At 44.9% G+C, this 20,022-nt stretch overlaps 1 protein-coding gene across 1 annotated transcript in view; it reads left to right on the forward strand.

The window, feature by feature from the left end:
• The window catches only part of LOC149436949 (G protein-coupled receptor kinase 5-like), a 122,490-nt gene that overhangs the window by 57,864 nt on the left and 44,604 nt on the right, over positions 1-20,022 (forward strand). Inside the window, exon 5 of the mRNA XM_089661290.1 lies at positions 19,229-19,329. Coding sequence (XP_089517416.1) covers positions 19,229-19,329 — 101 coding nt within the window. The remainder of the gene's footprint in view (positions 1-19,228; positions 19,330-20,022) is intronic.

Below are 20,022 nucleotides of genomic sequence, written 5' to 3' on the forward strand. Positions count from 1 at the left end.
CTCCTGAGATGAGTGCATGGCGTATCTGTGTTCTCACTGTGTGTTTTGTAAGTGCATGGTCATTCTGCTGTTTGTAAATGTCTGCTGTACAGTCCCCCTTGACAAGCTTTGCACCTCGCTCCTCTGGTCTTGGTGTCAAGGTTGTTTAAATCCTATCCTCAGATATATTTTTCATAAGCATAGCAAGCTAAGTAATGTGGAAGAGTACCACTCTAGGTATTTATTACCTCTCATATCAATCACAGTACTCCGTCTGATGATTATGATTTATCTGATTGTCTGTCAAGAAGGACAGCGCTATGTGTTCAGTCATCATCTAGGTCAGGGGTGTCAAACTGGCGGCCCTCCAGGGACATGAGGGATTGCAAAATTGACAGTTACAAGCATGACTCCCAAAGGCAGAGGCATGATGGGAGTTGTAGTTTCGCAACAGGTGGAGGGCCGCCAGTTTGACACCCCTGGTCTAGGGTCATCATCCACTTCCCACACTGTAACACTGGTCAGCAATATTAATTTTGGTGCATGTGCTGTTCTTCGCTATGTGTTACAAATGTCTGATGCAGATCTGTCCCTTCTGAAACCACTCGCCTTGTGATTGCTAAAATCTTAGACAGTTGCTATCTGATCACTTTGGAGAAGAGTAATGCATCCCTCTGCCGACAGAGAATTGATAGGACTATCTCAGCCTAGAATGAGTCACTTACTAGAGCAAATGTATGGCTTTCTAAATAAAAAAACAAAGTGTAGCTTTTCTTTGAAAAATGTCACTATTGGTGTATAGAGTGGCATGCCAGGAATTTATGTCAGTGGACATGTCAAGTTAATTAAAGGTCCATTTTAAAGTGGTTCTAAAGGCATTCTCTGCATTAAGGTAAAATAATGTTTTGTGCAGCTTCCTCAGCCCCCCTTTTACTTGAGCCTGACCTTGATCCAGTGCTGTGCATGAGAGCAGCATCTGTGTCTGCTCCTTTCCTCCTGATTGGCTCAGAGACAGCAGCAGGAAGCCATTGACTTCCGCTGCTGTCAATCACAGCCATTGTCTGTCCGAAGAACAAAGGTATACCGCTCAGGCAAACAATCCAGATCAATCCACAACACGTGCAGGCTCTGGCTCGCCACCATAAACGATGCAATAGGAAGAAGGGTCAGCCGTACACCGGAGGATAGATGAACATAGTGTGTATTTATTGATCCATAGGACACACAAAATCACAGCCAGTGAGCAGAGAGCTGGAGGTAGGGCTCAGCTATTCTTTTTGTCGATGGACACAAAGCGTGCGGCTTTGAATCGAGCCCACTCAAGAACCCCTGAAGCAAGCAGCTTGATAAGGGGGCACTCGGCAGGGGGGTGGAGCCCAGAGTGATGGCGGTGGACCCCAGAAGAGGAGGATTGGGGCTGCTCTGTGCTAAACCATTGCACAGAGTAGGTAAGTTTGACATGTTTATTTTAAAAATCAAGTCAACCCTTTACAATATCTTTACGGAAAAGGTTTATTTCTTAGAATTGGGAGGGTTTAGTGTTACAGGAAGCCTACAGGAAAAAAATAAAGTGAAAAGTCTTAAACAGGTTATGGATTTAATAATCAACATGGGGGGGGTGTTGTGTTTTGGAAATTTGCAAGAAAAACAAAAAACCCCTTTAAACCTCCAACCATGGTCTACTATTTCTGGGGCATTTGGCATTACCAGAGATCTGCTTCACAGTCCAAAGATAATCTGTCTCCGCTTCCTCGTCTGTGGCTTCCAGCAAGTCACACGCTCGTATCTTTTGTACAGTTCTCTCACCTCTTGTTTGGACAGTTCCGCTAGAATGCCAGCTTTTACGAACAGGACGGGCTCATTTTTGTTGCATGGATCTTGCGGTGCCATTGTTTATACCTGTTTTCCAGTGTGTTTCTATGTACCTTCATTATTTACTCTTGTTTGTAATGCTTGTATGGTGCCACAAAAGATAATGACACTATATAAAGCCTTAAAGATAAATCATAAAAATGGTGAAGCATCATCTCCTAAAGCTGGACATAGGTCACAAGTGGTTGTCGGTTACAAGTGTCTGGAATTGGACATTTTGTTCCTGGATAACTGTACCTTGGGTGCAAGGTTGAAATGTTAGTTTTACGTATTTATGGAGTGACTACAGTATAGACTTGATTTGGGTTTGTAGTTTTATATCCTGCAGCATAGGCAAGATTTCAATAAAAATATAAAATGGGGGGAGTGCGCATGCGCGGCCAGCGGGATGGACATGTCCCGTTGAGGCTCCGTCTCCCCGTCGGGTGACAGCGCCGCCAAGCAGCGGGTCCCGGCCCGCAATATACCCCAGGGGGACCCGAACACAGCGTCAACCATCCCAGGGTCCGATCCGCCCTGGTCTGCGGCGGATCTCCTGCAGCGGGTCGGAGATATCCGACAGGACATGTATCCCTGCGGCGAGCTCCGCACAGGCCCGCCCACCGCACTGAACCTGGGCAGCAGAGAGTAAGAAAAGGGGGGCTGAGAATACTATAACAGCCCCCCCCCTGACTGACGAGCAGCAAAATGGTTAAGGGGGCACCCCGGCACCAGGTCCCCCCTTCTACCAAGTCAATCAAGGAGGCCCTGGCAAAGGCCTCCACAAAGATGGCCACCGCCTCAGCACATGGAAGCAAGAAGGTGACAAATACATATGCAGCCCTACAGGATCCGCAGCCCAGCCATCCCTGCACGTCTGAGGGTGAGTCTGACACTGAAACTGCTGTCCCTGCACAAGCCCTGACGCCTGACCTTACACCCCCAGACCTGCTGACCCGCTTTGAAATAATGCTACACAAAGCTTTGAAGCAAACCTCGGACCGCATCACTGCTACACTTTCTAGGGAAATCCGTGAACTAGGGCAACGCACTGCGGACCTAGAGCAGAGAGTAGATGGTCTTGATGCCACGCTTCAGACACATACGGATGACCTTGACCTTCTGCGTGACGAAAACGCAACACTATTAACACGACTGGAGGACTTTGAAAACAGGGCACGACGCTCCAATCTGCGTATTCGTGGCCTCCCAGAAACGATCGTCGATCTCCAATCAACAGTAACAGCTCTGTTCCAAGAGCTTGCCCCAGCTATCCCAATCGAAAGATTAGAATTGGATAGAGTTCACAGGGCGTTAGCATTGCGACGCACGGATGGTCCACCACGTGACATTATAGCCAAGCTCCACTTTTTCCGCACCAAGGAGCAACTCCTACAAGCCGCCCGTAACGCAGAATCTCTACAGTTCCAAGGTCATTCATACCAGCTATTCCAGGATCTATGCCCCACAACAATCGCCAAGCGCAGGGCTATGAAACCTCACCTACAAGTGCTCCAACAACACGCTATACCATATAGGTGGAGCTTCCCCTTTGCAGTGCGATTCAGATATCAATCCTGGGATTACACCTGTAAGACTCCAGAAGACCTATTAGACACCCTGCGGATCTTACAACTGCATTCCTCAGCGACACCTTCAGAAAGCGCCAAGCGAAGGTCCACATCCTGCTCTTAGCGGAAGTCCCTTCCCACACGTGCCACTGAAGGCCCACTCAACCTCCACAAACGAGGCCGTTTTTCATCTCCGGGTCTATCTACACAAGATACCATGGACTGAACGGTGTCTCATGTCTATCCTTCTTCTCTCCACTTTATTGTGGCCATATACACCAAACGGTGTACTCCTTTGACTGTCATTACTGTTATTGAGATTAATACCGTTGATATCCTCTCTCCCTCTACCTGTTAAATTTTGGTTGCCCCATTACCTGGGAATTGTTCGGCTCCCCCCCACTTGGGGCCCCACTTTAGGTTAGTTTGTTTGAGAGCCTAAGCTCTGACGGCATGCGACGCCACACCCCTTCCCCTGTGATGTCTCACTGATACTGCTTATACCGTCTGAGTTTGGGATAGCGTGATCTTCATGAATGTATTTTCTTTATGTACCTGTTTTTTTTTCTACCGGGACCTCGCCACCTTTTATCAATCAAGTTGCTCTCATCCTCACGGACCGTGTACCAGCACACTCCAACCTAGCCCCTGTGTTATTGGTTATTTAATAACGCTTGGGCTACTATTGTTCCCTAGCCCTCCCTGACTCAGGGTGTCCTTGGGAACCCATCTTTTAAGCCTTAAATGGCCTCTTACACTCCTTCTTTCCTGTTTCCTCTCCCGTATCGTACCCCTCCTCCCTCCCTCCCTCCCTCCCTCCAACATGACTTCAAGACTCTGCACAACGCACTCCACAATGCCCTCATCCCCCATCAGGCTCCACCTTGGGAGGTAGTGACAGACTATCCTAATCATTATGCGCTTTCCTCATGGGTTCGTTAAATATCCTTACCCTGAACGTGCAGGGCCTCAATATTCCACAGAAACGTACTAAGACCTTCCGAACCTTTGCTACGCTTAAAGCTCACGTGGTTTGTCTACAGGAAACACACTTCACTCCCAACTCCACTCCTAAGTTTTTTGGCCCCCGATATCCTCAGGTCTATACAGCCTCTGCCGCCACCAAACGCAGGGGGGTACTGATAGCCTTTCATCGCACAACACCCTTCACACTAGGCACCGAAATTAAAGACCCAGAGGGTCGTTACCTCCTGTTAGTTGGGCAACTCTTAGATATAGATGTCACCATTGCTGCATACTATGTCCCAAACCAAGACCCTTTACCATTCCTTTCCCACTTACTCTCGACTATAGACCACCATAAGCGCGGAACTTTAATTGTTAGCGGAGACTCTAATAGCGTAGTATATCCCTTCCTTGATAAATCCCCTCAACCATCTTCTGCCCCTGCCTCTAAACAAACTTTCCAAGCCATTCTACACCGTTACTCCTTGATAGATACATGGCGAGAACTCAACCCGGCGTAACGCCAATACACCTTTTATTCTCACCCCCACCAGTCATTCTCCAGGATAGATCATATTTTCCTTACCACCGCCTCTACCCCCCGGCTCCTGACTTCTGAAATAATTCCGATACTTTGGTCTGATCATTGTGCTGTATTCACGGCTATGACCTCCTTGGCCCCATCCCCCGCTGAGCCCTCTTGGATTATTAACGATAACCTGCTTACAAACCAAGCTCACTGTCTAGAAATCGAAGCAGCCCTTAAAGACTACTTTTCTCTTAACCAATCACCTGATATTTCTCCTCTCCTGTTATGGGAAGCGCATAAATCGGTTCTGCGAGGGTCTTGCATTAGCAAAGCATCCTTCTTAAATAAAAGCAAAAGGCAGCAACGTCTCATACTAGAGCAAACCTATGATCGTTCCCATCAAGCCGTCCAGGCGGCTCCAACGCCTGCCAATCGTGAGACCCTGGAGCGTTCTAGATTGGCTCTAGATCTATTTCTCACAGATCAAGCTGAACTCTCGCTCCGACGATCTAGACACAAATATTACACCAAGGCGAATAAACCCAATACATTCCTGGCCCTCTCACTTCGTAGGCTTGACCAACTCACTAGACCTATCCGGTTACGCACCTCTTCTGGCAACCTCACTAGTAACCCAGAACGCATTCTACAGATTTTCCATAAACACCTGTCACAGCTTTATTCCTCTTCTACACCTTTTGACCCCACGCAAGCAGATGCCCTTCTAACCCCCATTTCCTTCCCGAAACTTTCTGAGTGCCAGTTGGAGGCACTTGAGCGACCCATTTCCCTAGCCGAAACCTTAGATGCTATTAAAAATTTAAAACTACGTAAGCGCCCAGGACCAGATGGCTTCTCAGCCACGTATTACAAAAAATTTGCTCACCTCCTTACACCTATCCTCACTAATGCCTTTAACGCTCTACTGTCTGGCCACGTTTTTAATCATGATACAGTACAAGCGAACATTTCAATGATCCCAAAGCCGAATTCTGATGATACGCAGTGGTCCAATTATAGGCCAATCTCTCTCCTCAACATTGACGTTAAACTGTTAGCTAAAATCCTCTCTTCACGTCTTAACCTATGTATTGGCTCTCTAATTCTTAACGACCAAGTGGGCTTTATTCCAACTAGGCAAGCGGGAGATAACATCAGACGTGCATCTCTTTTGGCTAACTTAGCTAGGTCTCGCAATATTCCTGTTGTTTCCTGTCCCTAGATATCCGGAAAGCATTTGATACAGTCTCATGGCCATATCTCAGCTATATATTGAGTCGTTGGGGTTTTGGCCCACATTTCTTAACCTGGATCTTCTCGTTATATCGAGAGCCCTCGGCCAGAATTAGGTATCTGGGACACAGGTCGGCTCAGTTCCCGATCTCCAGAGGCACGAGACAAGGCTGCCCTCTGTCCCCTTTGCTCTTTGCCCTGGCTATAGAGCCTCTGGCCCTCTTAATTCGAGCTAACCCGGATATCAGGGGACTTGAGATAGGAGGCACGCATCATAAGTTATGTCTCTTCGCGGATGACGTCTTGCTCTTTCTCTCATCCCCATTGACTTCCACTCCTTCTCTACTCCGGCTTCTCGAGGCGTTTAGCTCGTTCTCTGGTTTACTAATAAACCCTAATAAATCAACAGCACTCAATATCTCTCTCCCCCCTTTAGAGTTGACGCACCTAAAGCAGATTCTACCATTCCCTTGGTCGCGCTGTCATATCCCATTCTTGGGTATTAAACTGACCCCTAAGTTATCAGACCTTTACGCAGCTAACTATCTTCCGATGCTAAACCATCTTTCTGCCCTTTTGACTAAATGGTCTTCCTTACCCCTCACTTGGCTAGGCAGAATAGCAGTTATCAAGATGTCAATCCTCCCAAAAATTCTATATCTATTTAGAGTCCTTCCAGTCCCAGTCCCCCCTCACTACCTCCGTACACTACATCGTCGCATTTTTTCCTATGTATGGGGTAATACTCGTCCTCGTATACCTCGCTCCACCCTATACCCCGTCCTAAGCTCAAAGGTGGTCTAGGCCTACCTGACATCAGCAAATACTATCAAGCAGCGCATTTAGCCCAATTACCTAAGTACCATGCAACCTTTGAAATCCCTCAATGGGTTGCACTTGAATCGATCGAATGTGACCCCTTATCTACAGCTAACTTACTCTGGTTGAGGCCTATAGACCGCCGCTCTATAACCAACCCCATCACCTCTCACTTTTTATCCCTATGGGATAAACTGAAAACCCGATATCCCCTCCAATCGCTACATAATCCTCTGCTCTCGTTTTTACGAAACCCAGCTTTTCCCCCGGCCTGGCAGACGCCCCTTTTATTCAAAGCCTGGTCCTCTTCTAATTTGCTCCGCACGCATCATTTCTTGCTGAGGAATAAGTTTAAAACCTTTGCCTTGCTGCGGGAAACACATGGCCTCCCAGCTTCCGAGATATTCCGATACTTACAGCTACAACACTTTTATGCTCCCTACGCTACCACAACAAATCGGCCAGATGCTATGTCTTTCTTCGAACGAGCATGCTACAAAGACCCCCATAGACGTGGGCTTATTTCTTGCTTATATTCACTCTTCACTACTTCGATTACCACGTCCCCCCCCCTCTGTATACCCATAAGTGGGAAGTGGATTTGGGCAGGAAACTCGACCCATCTGACTGGGATCACATTTGGGCTAACACAAAATCATCTTCGCAGAACATTGTAGCATTGGAAACGAATTATAAAGTTTTAACCCGCTGGTACTTGGTCCCAGCGAGAATCGCAAAATTTACCCCTAATTACTCGCCCAACTGTTTTAGAGGCTGTACAGACCTAGGGACGCACTACCATATGTGGTGGGATTGCCCAGTGGCCCGGGTCTTTTGGGATGAAATTTTCACCATACTATCTACACTTAGCGCTATCACTTTAAGACCTGATCCAACAACAGCCCTACTCAATCAGTGCCCCCCTGGCGTCTCCAACTCGCAATTCAAGCTCCTTATGCAAGTTACAACAGCGGCTAAGCAGGTTATAGCGAAATCCTGGAAATCCCCCACCTTAGTGTTGCTGCCGTCAAATCCAGAATAACACAAGCCATGATACATGCAAAGGTGGAAGCCACAATTCTTGACACGATCCCTAAATTTTTGCACATATGGAACCCCTGGGTGGTTCCTCCCGCCTAACTTTGATGAATCACTCCTTCTCCCTTGATTTCTATATTGTGCGCCCAGAATACTGTCAATAGTCCTTCGTGGGCAACTCATGGAGTCTGCTGTAAACTAGCTGATTGTTTATGGAAGTCATCGTTATTGTTTTTTTTTCCCATACCCTCCCTTCCTCCCCCGTCTGATCCCCCTCCAAACTTCCCCCTACTTCTTAAATGCACTTAAGAGACGTTACTTGGATTGGCTGGGACGATAATGTCATCTATTGCCGACTCTTATGTTCTTGCTTTTGCTTGCATTGTATAGACATCTGTAATGTGATCCTCATTCATTTTTCTTCAATGTCCTATAGCCTCTTCAATGTCCACTGTATATATACAATGTCTCCTTGATTGTGGTGTTAAAGTTTTCTCTTTTGTTAATAAAAATGTTTGAACAAGAAAAATATAAAATGGGAGAGTGAGACGTTCTCCTGGTGTCAGGGGGAGACAGATCCCGGGAACCAAGGGGAATAGATCTACCATCAGAGGTTGGCACCTTGCAGATTTACAGGCCAATGTTCTGGATAACAGATATTCCACCTATAAAAATATTGATCACCTAAATCTGTGTTTCCTAAACAATGGGTCAGGACCAAAACTGAGAGACTTGTTTGTGATTGGTCACCACATGATTGTGTAGTAAGGGTAGCCTAGTTTATCCTAGCAGAAAATTAATTGTAAATGATATAGCGCATTTTATCTGTTTCAGGTCATACACTACTGCAATCTGAGACGTAGCCCATAAACAATGCAGTTAATGGTCTTAAAGAGCATTTATTTCTATGGGATAGAAGCTTAATAAATATTCCCACCCACAACACCATCTAACTATTTGACACCTTCCCGCCTGGCCTATAGCAGATTGACATCCGGGCGGGACACTCAATGTTGTGGCTGGACATCATATAGGACGTCCTGTCAAAACGAGCCGCTCACGGGGCTGCGAAGTGGCGTGATCTGTTACCGGCTGTGTCCATGGGACACAACCGATGACGTATCACTACACCGGCCCATTGCCAGTGTCATGTGACCGCTGTGACCAATCACAGCAGATCACATGTCAATTGTATACAATGGTTGGCTTCCTGTCATGCCATCCATTGTATACAATAATGTTGTTAGCTTTGACTGGTCAAGGCAGTCACATGATACAGACAGGGCCAATCACAGCCCATGTGATCAGCTTTGCCCAGTCACAGCTAATCACAACAGACTGAATGAAGCCGCTTCATTCAGTAACAATGATTGCAAATATCAATTAAATACATTGATATTAGCAATCATAATGTGTTAAAAAAAAAAATCCTGATCACTTGCTCAGAGTAGTTCAATGTTACTATGGTAACATTGTATTGCTTTGGTCAGTGTGCTGAAAAATAAAATAGTAAAAAAAAAGAAAAAATTTAATAAAGAAAATGATAGAAACATTTGAAAAAAAATACAAATTCAATTATTTTTGTCACCAAAAAAATGTAGCAGAATACATTTTGACCTAAATTTATGAAGAAATGTTATTTATTTGCAAAATTTTATAACAAAATTTTATAAATGAAGAATAGTGCATTTTGTTTTCAAACGTTTTTCAGGTGTTTTTTATTTAGCAAAAAGTAAAAAACTCAGTGGTGATTAAAAAAGAAAGCTCTATTTGTGTGAATAAAATGATAAAAATGTCATATGGGTACAGTGTTGCATGACTGCGCGATTGTCATTCAAAGTGCAACAGCGCTGAAAGCTGAAAATTGGCTTGGGCAGGAAGGGAGTATAAGTGCTTGGTATTGAAGTGGTTAACACCCATCATACGTGTCTGTGTTTGTATGATTGACAGCACAGACCCGTATAGGGTACTAGAGCATGTACAAGGTGCAGGTAGAGACCCTGGTGCTGGCTAGTAATGTCTTAGTGGTTTGCACTTTTTCCACTTAGCACTGGGGCGTTCATTATGATTCCCAGCCAGGAAGCTCTCTGCATGGAGTTTGCATATTCTACCTTTTTTGTGTGGATTTTATCCAGGTACTCCAGTTTAGAGTATAGAATAAATATATATAATAAAATGTATTATATGGCAATTGTCATGTCTATGCTGAGGCTTTGCTGCCGAAAAAAATTAGCAAAAATAAAAAATTATCACATACAGTTGCTATACAAGCCATTTATTTAAGTTAATGTTATTAACCGCCTCCCGCCCGCCATATAGTCCAATGACGGACGCAAGGCGGTTCTCTTGTTCTGGGAGGACGTCATATGATGTCCTCCCATTCTCACCGTGCATGCGCGGCTCCGGAAGCGCGCGACGATTGGCGGTGCGCTGTGTCCCTTGGACACAGCTGATCTCCGATCCACGGAAAGAGCCGAAGATGTCAGCTCGGTCATGTGATCAGCTGTGTCCAATCACAGCTGATCACATGTAAACAGGGAAATGCTGGTTATCGGCATTTCTCTCCTCACAAGCTGTCACGCTGACAGATCGAGAGGAGAGGAGAGCCGATAATCGGCATTTCTCAGAGGGGACATGTACACTGATCATCAGAGCACTTATGATCAGTGTGCCCTAATGATCAGTGTAGCCCCAGCAGTGCCACCTGTCAGTGTCTGCCAGTGCCTACCAGTGCACATCAATGCCACATATCAGTGCCTATTTGAGCTGCCTTTCAGTGTCACCCAGTCAGTGCCACCTATCAATGCCAATCAGTGCTGCCTATCAGTGTGCATCAGTGCCACCTAACAGTGCTCGTCAGTGCTGCCTGTCAATGCCCATGAGTACCGCCCATCACTGCAGCCTCATTAGCGCACATCAGTGAAGGAGAAAAATCACTTATTTACAAAATTTTATAGCAAAAACTAAGAAACCCCTTTTTTTTGTTTTTTTTTCAAAATTTTCAGTGGTTTTTGGTTTAAGAAAAAATAAAAAACCCAGAGATGTGATTAAATACCACAAAAATAAAGCTCTATCTGTCACAAAAAAATGATAAAAATGTCATATGGGTACAGTGTTGCATGACCGCGCAATTGTCATTCAAAGTGTGACACCGCTGAAAGCTGGAAATTGGCCTGGGCAGGAAGGGGGTATAAGTGCCCTGTAGGCTAGTGGTTAAAATGACTTTTCCTTTTCATTCTGCAGCCGCTGTAATTGTCTATAACATTCAATACAATTTGCAATCTGAAGCATTTTGTACACTAAAGTTCCCCAGAAATTTTATTTCCTGATTTTCCCAGAAGTCTGCAGTAAGATGCAAGTAAACTATTAGGCTTCCTCTGCAATAAGAATTAGATACTCTCGAAGGTTTATTTACTTTGAAAGGGATTCACACACTATAACTTTTCTCATTAGAACCCTGCAAGTGTCATCAGCTAATTACACTGATATACACTGATCAGCCATAACTTTATGGCCACCCATTTAATGTTGAGTTGGTCCCCCTTTTGCTGCCAAAATGGCCCATTCCCAGTGACATGTGAAGGTGTGCTGTAGTATCTGGAACCAAGCGGTCAGTAGTAGACAATGGTATTCCAAGAACATGGTTATACATACAGCTTTTTCTTAAGGCCCCATGTACACGGGACACTACTGAACGATGGAAACTGACTGCTGGAAAACGTAGGTTAAAAAAACGTCTGTTTAGCTGCGTTTTGCATACCGCCTTTATGAGCGTTTTTAAAGACAACCTCAGGAGACCTTCCAAAATGCCCAGAATGACCTGGAAAACAGTACAAAATTAACTATTTCAGACATCTTGAGAGAAATAGAGAGAGCAGAAGCAGAGAGAGCAGTATTTTGTTGAGATTGGCTGTCCTTTTTTTTTTTTTTTTTTTTTTTTGTGGCGTTTGGATGTATTCCAGCTCATTTCTGTGCAGAAATTATTGCAGGAGTGTCTAACATATTTTCTTTCATGCAAAACCTCAAAGTATGGTGTACCGGGTCCATTTGAGTACCGGGAAACGCTTTGCATGCATTTTTCATGATGAAAAAAGGCTCTGGACAGCATCTGGAAATGGAAGAGTTAAAAAAAAAATTTGCAAAGCTTATAAACGTGGTTAGCTGTGTTTAGCCACCTTTACAAGCATTTGGCGTTTGAAACACTGATCAAATCTGCTGCTGAACGCAAGTTTTTTGTGTTCAAAAAAACAACTGTAAACTCAACTGCCTGTAAACGACTGTAAAACGACGATGTGTACATGGACACATAGGAAAACATTAGGGTGAGTTCAGGGGCTGCTGAAAAAAATGCTGAACAGCTCCTGAATGTGAGTTTCAGCTGCAGTGTACATGAGCCCTAAGAATAGAAAGTGATAGGACTCTGCGTCAAAGTTTAACCACTTGCCTACCAGGCACTTATACCCCCTTATTTACCAGGCCAATTTTCAGCTTTCAGCGCTACCGCACTTTGATTGACAATTGCGCGGTCATGCAACATTGTACCCATATGAAATTTTGATAATTTTTTTCTCACAAATAGAGCTTTCTTTTGGTGGTATTTAATCGCCACTGGGCGCTTTACTTTTTGCGCTATAAATATAAAAATGCCAAAAATTTGAAAAAAAAAAAAGTTTCTTTGTTTCTATTATAAAATTTTTCAAACGGGTAATTTTTCTCCTTCACTGATGTGCGTTGATGAGGCAGCACTGATGGACACTGATAGGCGGCACTGATGGGCACTGATAGGCAGCACTAAAGGGCACTGATAGGCAGTACTAATGAGGTGGCACGGATAGGCGGCACTGATAGACAGCACTAATGAGGTGTCACGGATAGGCGGCACTGATAGGTGACACTGATGATGGGTACTGATAGACGGCACTGACTGGCATCACTGCTGGGCACTGACTGGCGGCACTGACTGGCACAACCGCTGGGCACTGACTGGTGGCACTGACTGGCAGCACTGGTGGGCGGCACTGGTGGGTGGGCACAGGTGGGTGGCACTGGTGGGCACAGGTGGGTGGCACTGCTGGGCACAGGTAGGTGGCACTTCTGGGCACAGGTGTGTGACATTGCAGAGTGGCACAGGTGGGTGCACTGCTGGGCACAGGTGGGTGCACTGCTGGGCACAGGTGGGCAGAACTTGCGGGTGGCACTGCTGGGCACCTATCATCAGGGCACTGATCATCAGTGCCCTGATGATCGGTGCCGATCCCCGCTCTGACAACTGCCGGTTCTCGGCAGTACTGTCCTCACGATCTGACAGCGTGAGGAAAGTGCAGCCGAGAACCGGCACTTGCATTTCCCTCTGATCAGCGTGTCATTGGACACCGCTGATCAGGTGGTAAAAGGCCGCTGAGATTGGCCTTTTACCACATCACGTGATCAGCTGTGTCCGTAGGACACAGCGATCACGGAGATCGCCGGGTGCGCGCCCCCTGGGGCGCGCAGGAGAGCGCGTTCTGGGGGGACGTCATATGATGTCCTTTCAGAACTGGCTGGCCGCAGTGCAGCCGTCATTTGGCTATCTGCGGTCGGCAACAAGTTAATGCATTTGCTATGTACATAAATCACCCACAGCGGATTGTATTTTTTTCTCAACAAAAGTAGAGTTACTTTTTAAGCACCCCCACCGTAATACCTAGTACACACAATCAGAATATTGGATGAAAAGTAATGCTTTCGAAGGGATTATATAATTATAAGATCATTAGTACACAGCTTTCGAGAGCCAATCATGACAGTTCATGCAAAATTATCCGAAGGAACAAACACAAATATTTTTCTTGTACAATACCAGAACTTACAATTTTCATTTAATCAGCACAGTAGTTGTCCAAAAAAAAAATCCCAAAACCATGCATGCTCAGAAATGAAAGAATACATTACAATACATCACATCTGAAGCTGTATTATGTCGTACAATAATTTTTGTAACTTTTAGGAACCTCTTCATTTTTGATTTGAGACGATCATGCCAAAAAAACCCGACGATCATTCATCCGATATTCTCATCGTGCGTACCAGGTTTACCTCTTTAGGTCTAGCTATACCCAAGACAGTAGATCTCACTGTGCACATGAAACATGCCAAAAGGCAGACAGCTGACCGAAGCCTACGTATGCCCATGCCTTTATTATCTGGCTTTCCCAAATCACATAACTGTGCCCTAGTTTTCCACTGCCATATGGAGGGTTAGATTGGAGAGTTTAAACAACATCGTCATCTGTCTATATCTGGGAACTGTTTAGTCCCTGATCTGAATGAATCCACCTTAAATGGATTTTCACAAACAGTCTTCAGTGTTGCTGATTTTCATCCAAAAGTCCCTTCAATTAGATTAATGATAATCCATTTCCTACAGAAAGATCACAGTTTAGCTGACCCCAGAGAGAGAGTTTTGTGACTGGCAAATATAATCACGGTTGGCACTTTGATTTTCCTGTTTAATCTCTAAAGGCAGAATTTACCACAGTCTTCTAAGTTACATAAAGGCTTTAAAAAGAAAATATTTGATAGGTTCACATGTGAAGCCAACATGCAACTTATGTCTGCTTTTAAAGTATCGGTCCAATAAAAAGTGATTTTTTTTTTTTTAATAGGTAGAGTCACAGCCTGTCTCTGCCTTTTTGTATATTTTAGATGCACTAGCGCAGTGCGATCATCCTGCCGTAATTCCCAACTCTTTCCCTGTCTACATGGGAGTTGTGTGTGTCCTAGCTGCTATTGCTGCAATGCGATCATCCTGCCATAATTCCCAACTCTTTCCCTGCCCACATGGGAGTTGTGTGTCCTAGCTGTTATTGCTACAGTGTGATCATCGTGCCATAATTCCCAACTCTTGACACAGTCGACCACCCGCTCCTCCTCAGTAAACTCCACTCCATCGGCCTCCGTGACTCTGCTCTCTCCTGGTTCTCCTCTTACCTTTCTCAGCACACTTTCAGTGTCACATACAACTCCTCCTCTGCTCTGCTTCCTCTTTCTGTTGGGGTACCCCAAGGTTCTGTCCTTGGGCACCTCCTTTTCTCTCTCTATACCTCCTCCCTGGGCCAACTGATAACCTCCCATGGCTTCCAATACCACCTCTATGCTGATGACACCCAAATCTATCTCTCTACTCCCCAGCCCACCCCCTCAATCTCCTCATGTAATACAAATCTACTAAGCGACATATCTGCATGGATGTCACATCACTACCTTAAACTCAATCTTTCAAAAACTGAGCTTGTAATATTTCCTCCTCCCCGATCCCCCACTCATGACTTTACCATTAAGATCAACATCACAACCATTGGTCCTTCCCCTCATGCCAGGGTGCTAGGCGTAATCCTAGACTTTGACCTCTCCTTTGGGCCCCACATCCACTCTCTGGCTAAATCCTGCCGCCACAACCTCCGGAACATTTCCAAAATCCACCCCTTCCTGACCAATGACACCACAAACCAACTTATCCACACCTTGGTTATATCCCGCCTCGATTACTGCAACTCCCTCCTCACTGGTCTACCGTTACACAGGCTATCCCCCAATCAGTCTATTATGAATGCTGCTGTTAGACTCGCCTTTACCAACCGATCAGCATCTGCTGCCCCTCTCTGTCAATCCCTTCACTGGCTTCCACTAACCCAACGTATAAAATTCAAAATACTAACCACAGCTTACAAAGCCATCCACAACACTAGCTACATCACCAACCTCATCCACAGATACTGCCCAAATCACCCACTCCGCTCCTCCCATGATATCCTCCTCTCTAGCTCCATTGTCGCCTCTTCCCACACTCGCCTCCAGGACTTCTCCAGAGCCTCTCCCATCCTCTGGAACTCCCTACCACAGCATGTCCGGTCAGCCCCCACCCTGTCTGCCTTTAGGCGATCTTTGAAAACTCACTTCTTCAGGGAAGCCTACCCCACCTCCACCTAAGAACTGTACTTGAATCACCTCCGCCAGATCATCCCCCACAGCTATCACCTTTTGTATCACCTCCCCCTTCCTCTAGATTGTAAGCTCCACAAGCCGGGCCCTCACATTCCTTCTGTACTGAAATGTATTGTAATTGTACTGTCTCCCTTATATTGTAAAGCACTGCGCAAACTGTTGGCGCTGTATAAATCCTGTATAATAATAATAACTCTTTCCCTGCCCACATGGGAGTTGTGTGTCCTAGCTGCTATTGCTGCAATGCGATCATCCTGCCGTAATTCCCAACTCTTTCCCTGCCCACATGGGAGTTTTATGCGTCCTGGCTGCTACTGCCACATTCCCTGATATATAATGCATTAGGCAGGCCATACGTTATGCAATTTTCATTCCTTCAAACTGTGGTTGAAGGAAAGAAAATTGCCTGATTGCCCCATCAGCACAGTCAGTGTTGATGATGGAATCCCTCCTGCAGTGCTATTGTGTTCAGCCAGCTGGGAGTGCAGAGGGCATTCCCCACCAGCAGAATACAATGATCACTGCTGGCGTCTATAGCTGCACGCAGTAATCGGCACAAAAAACCTAACAAGCTGGTTGTACTGAAGTCAATTGAAAAGTATTACAGCTTTTCCTCTACTCCTAGAGTTAATGAGCATTTAATCCTTGTAAAGTGGTAAGGCCCCACTGAGTCCCAGGAATGCACTTCTTGTGCCGCTCCAGGCCCTGGAAGAATCCCGTCAATAAAGTTGGGATCCACCCAAATGCCTGATCAGCAGATGGCTCAGCCTCTCAGCGTGCCACTGAGAGCCTGAACCGGTCACTCCCACACCCTCCAGCCTGGCACTTCAGTGAATCTGAAGGGGCAGACAGAGAGCTGGTGACAGTCACCTCTCTCTGCTCAGTGAAGAACTGGACAATAAGTGGTCATATGATCATTCAGTTCTGGGGCTTAGAGCCGGCGGGGGGCAGGGACAGTATGTATGTTTTTTTTGTATTCCCTCACTTCTCACAGGAGGTAAACGGAAAATGTGCAATTCCTCAACAATTACTATTGGCTAATCTTTGCAGTACTTACTGAAATTCGGCTTAAGTCGCAAGGCTTTACACATGGATACGTTAAGTTATTTTCAGCTTTTGGACTCTTTGAAAATTAGGATCCTTATCTTGGTGTGCTTAGCTAATTGTGCTTCAAATGTACTAACGGAGTACACTTGGGGCCTGTCCACACCATGTGCGGAGGCCTGGATGTTTCTGCACATGATCGGTTGCATGCAGGTCACTGTAAGGGCATATAGAAAATAATTGTTTTCTATGTGCCCCATTCACACCACCATGTTCTCCTGAAGTGGGTTGCAGTGTGTTGTGTAAAAATGCTGATGTTGCATTTTTACCAAAGCACCAGAAGTCACTGCTGGTCACCACAGCCCAACAGAAATAAATTCAATGTCAGTATTTACCACCTCCCGTCCGGCCGTTGTATATAAACGGCCGGACGGTGGCAGTGCAGGGTCAGGTGGCCGTTTATAAACGGCCTCCCTGCACCCTGCTTGTGCGCGCTCCCTGGGAGCATGCAGCACGTAGTTGTACTGCTAGGGTGACAGTATGTAAAAATAAATAAATAAAAAAATACGTTTAAAAATTATAATTTTTGGTTAAACTAATTTGGGTGTTTTTTTTTTTTTTTGTTTTTTTTTTACTAAAAATATAACGGAATAAATTTTGACCAAGATTTATGAAGAAATACTATTTGCAAAATTTTATAAGAAAAACACTTTTTCAAAATTTTTGGACTTTTTTATTGACATAGCAAAAAAAAAAAAAATCCCAGTGGTGAATAAATACCACCAAAATAAAGCTTTATCTGTCTCTAAAAAATTCATATTGGTACAGTGTTGCATGACCGCGCAATTGTCATTCAAAGTGTGATAGCACTGAAAGCTGAAAATTGGCCTGGACAGGAAGGGGGTGAAAGTGTCCGGACTGGAAGTGGTTAAGCAGGGCATTGTAATGTTGCAAGACACTGTCCGCCAGCCCTTAAAGTAAATCTGTGCCCACTAAAGTATTTACATATTCTTGAAGCAGAACCCACCGATATAAATGTTTATCAAAGCCATACATTCAAGGCATGCCTTGAGTGATAACGGTTACAGTTACTAGTGTTCTTGTGTCAGCTCTTAATGAAACCATAAAGTCATCAAATGGCTGATATCTTAGGTGGTCAGATGTGTAGCACGATGGCAGCTGCAGATCTAACAGATTAAAGGCCCATACACATGGGCAGATTATTGGCTTGTTCAATGGAAACCAGCTGACATTCAGCCAATGTGTATACCCGCCTGTCTGACAGAAGCTGGCCATGCTGGAAAAACAGCATCCAATTGGTATCTCATCAGTACTGGCAGCCAATGGTTGCCAGCGCTGGCTGGTGTGGTCTGGCGGGGTGCATGTTCCCTGTTGGAAAACAATAGCTCAGCAGGGAGATCAAGGTACAGCAAGCTTCTCCTGAGCTCTTCAGTTTTTTTCATTTAGCAGCTGGGTGGGATAAAAAAAAAAACCTGATGGTGTGTATCCAGCAGTAGATGACAGCTTCCTTGCCTGTAAAGGATAGGGGGGGTTAGATCCATCTTAAAGTGTTAGTTCACCTTTACAGAAAAAACAAAAAGGTGAACCAGTGCCATACACCCATATCTCCTGCCTTCTTTGGAGTCTGTTTAGGTTTTGGAGAATGAACAACTTCACAGTGCAAGCAGCTACAAAGGTTGGGGATGGCTTGTTATAAAAGTTTTTTACTGTTTATATGTAAGTAATTTAATGTCCATTAGTAGACAAAACACTTCCAATGGCCGCACATCCAGTTAAAATCACTTTTTATTTCTTCTTGGGACATATGCACTAAAAATGACAGGGAAACAGGACTCAAACTAATTCCATTAGCGCTTAGTTTAATTCCCATAATCTGGGCAGAGGTGCACTTTTTCTTTAAGGTTACTTCAGTTTCTTGAATGAGCAAAATATCTTTCTATTATAGACGGGGTTTTTTTTCCATACAATTTAGTCAAGTTATCAGTCACAGCTCAATTCCTTTTTCTGCAAGAGCCATTTTCTTTTATAGCATTTTTATAGAAATGATTGTCACAAACATTACTATTCGTTTTATAGAAAGTTCAAGCTTTCAGGGCACAGAGAGCAATTCTTCAGGTTCTGAAAAGTACTAATTATTTAAAATCAAAAAAGCTTGTTTAAATTTCCGCCTGTTGTAATTTTCCCTTCATCTCAGTCTCCAGATTATGTGCCAGAGATTCCTGATGCACAGATGGAAGAATGTACGTTGAACTTTGAAAAGAATCCCAGCAAGGAAGTCTTCTGCAGTTGTATTAGGTGAGAGAGGGAATGTAATATGAACACTGCATGCTTGTATACAGCTTTACGATTTATAAAGTGACCCTGTCACCATTGGAAAAAAAAATTAAAACTGAAGCCACCCTGTAAAAGAAGTTACATACTCACCTTTCTGATGGGTGGTTAGTAATTAAATCTTTGCTCTCTTGAAGAGCTACAAGCACCCCTGCTATTTGACAATTCTGGGTATGTCGGATGTTCACTGGATGAGCAGTGCGCTATTTAGTGACGTATTAGAAGGGGCAGCACAGTGGCTGAATGGTTAGCCCTTCCGCCTGGCAGTACTGGGGTCGTTGGTTCGAATCCCAGCCATGGCACCACCTGCCTGGAGTTTGCATGTTCTCCCTGTGACTGCGCGGGTTTCCTCCAGGTACTCCAGTTTCCTCCCACACTCCAAAGACATGCTGGTAGGTTAATTGCCCCCTGTCTAAAAAATTGTCCCTAGTATGTGTATGTATGAATGTGAGTTAGGGACTTTAGATTGTACACCCCTTGAGGGTTAGGGACTGATGTCAATGTCCAATATATATATGTATGTAAAGCGCTGCGTAAATTGACGGCGCTATATAAGTACCTGAAATAAATAAAATAATAAACCACACCATGAGTATCTGATCCAGCATTGGACACACCCAAAATTTCCAGTGGTGCTCAAATCTTCCGAGTCCACAA

Source organism: Staurois parvus, unplaced genomic scaffold (genome assembly GCF_062004578.1).
Source record: "Staurois parvus isolate SC_StPar_1 unplaced genomic scaffold, SC_StPar_1.0 ptg001328l, whole genome shotgun sequence".
NCBI classification, from domain to species: domain Eukaryota; kingdom Metazoa; phylum Chordata; class Amphibia; order Anura; family Ranidae; genus Staurois; species Staurois parvus.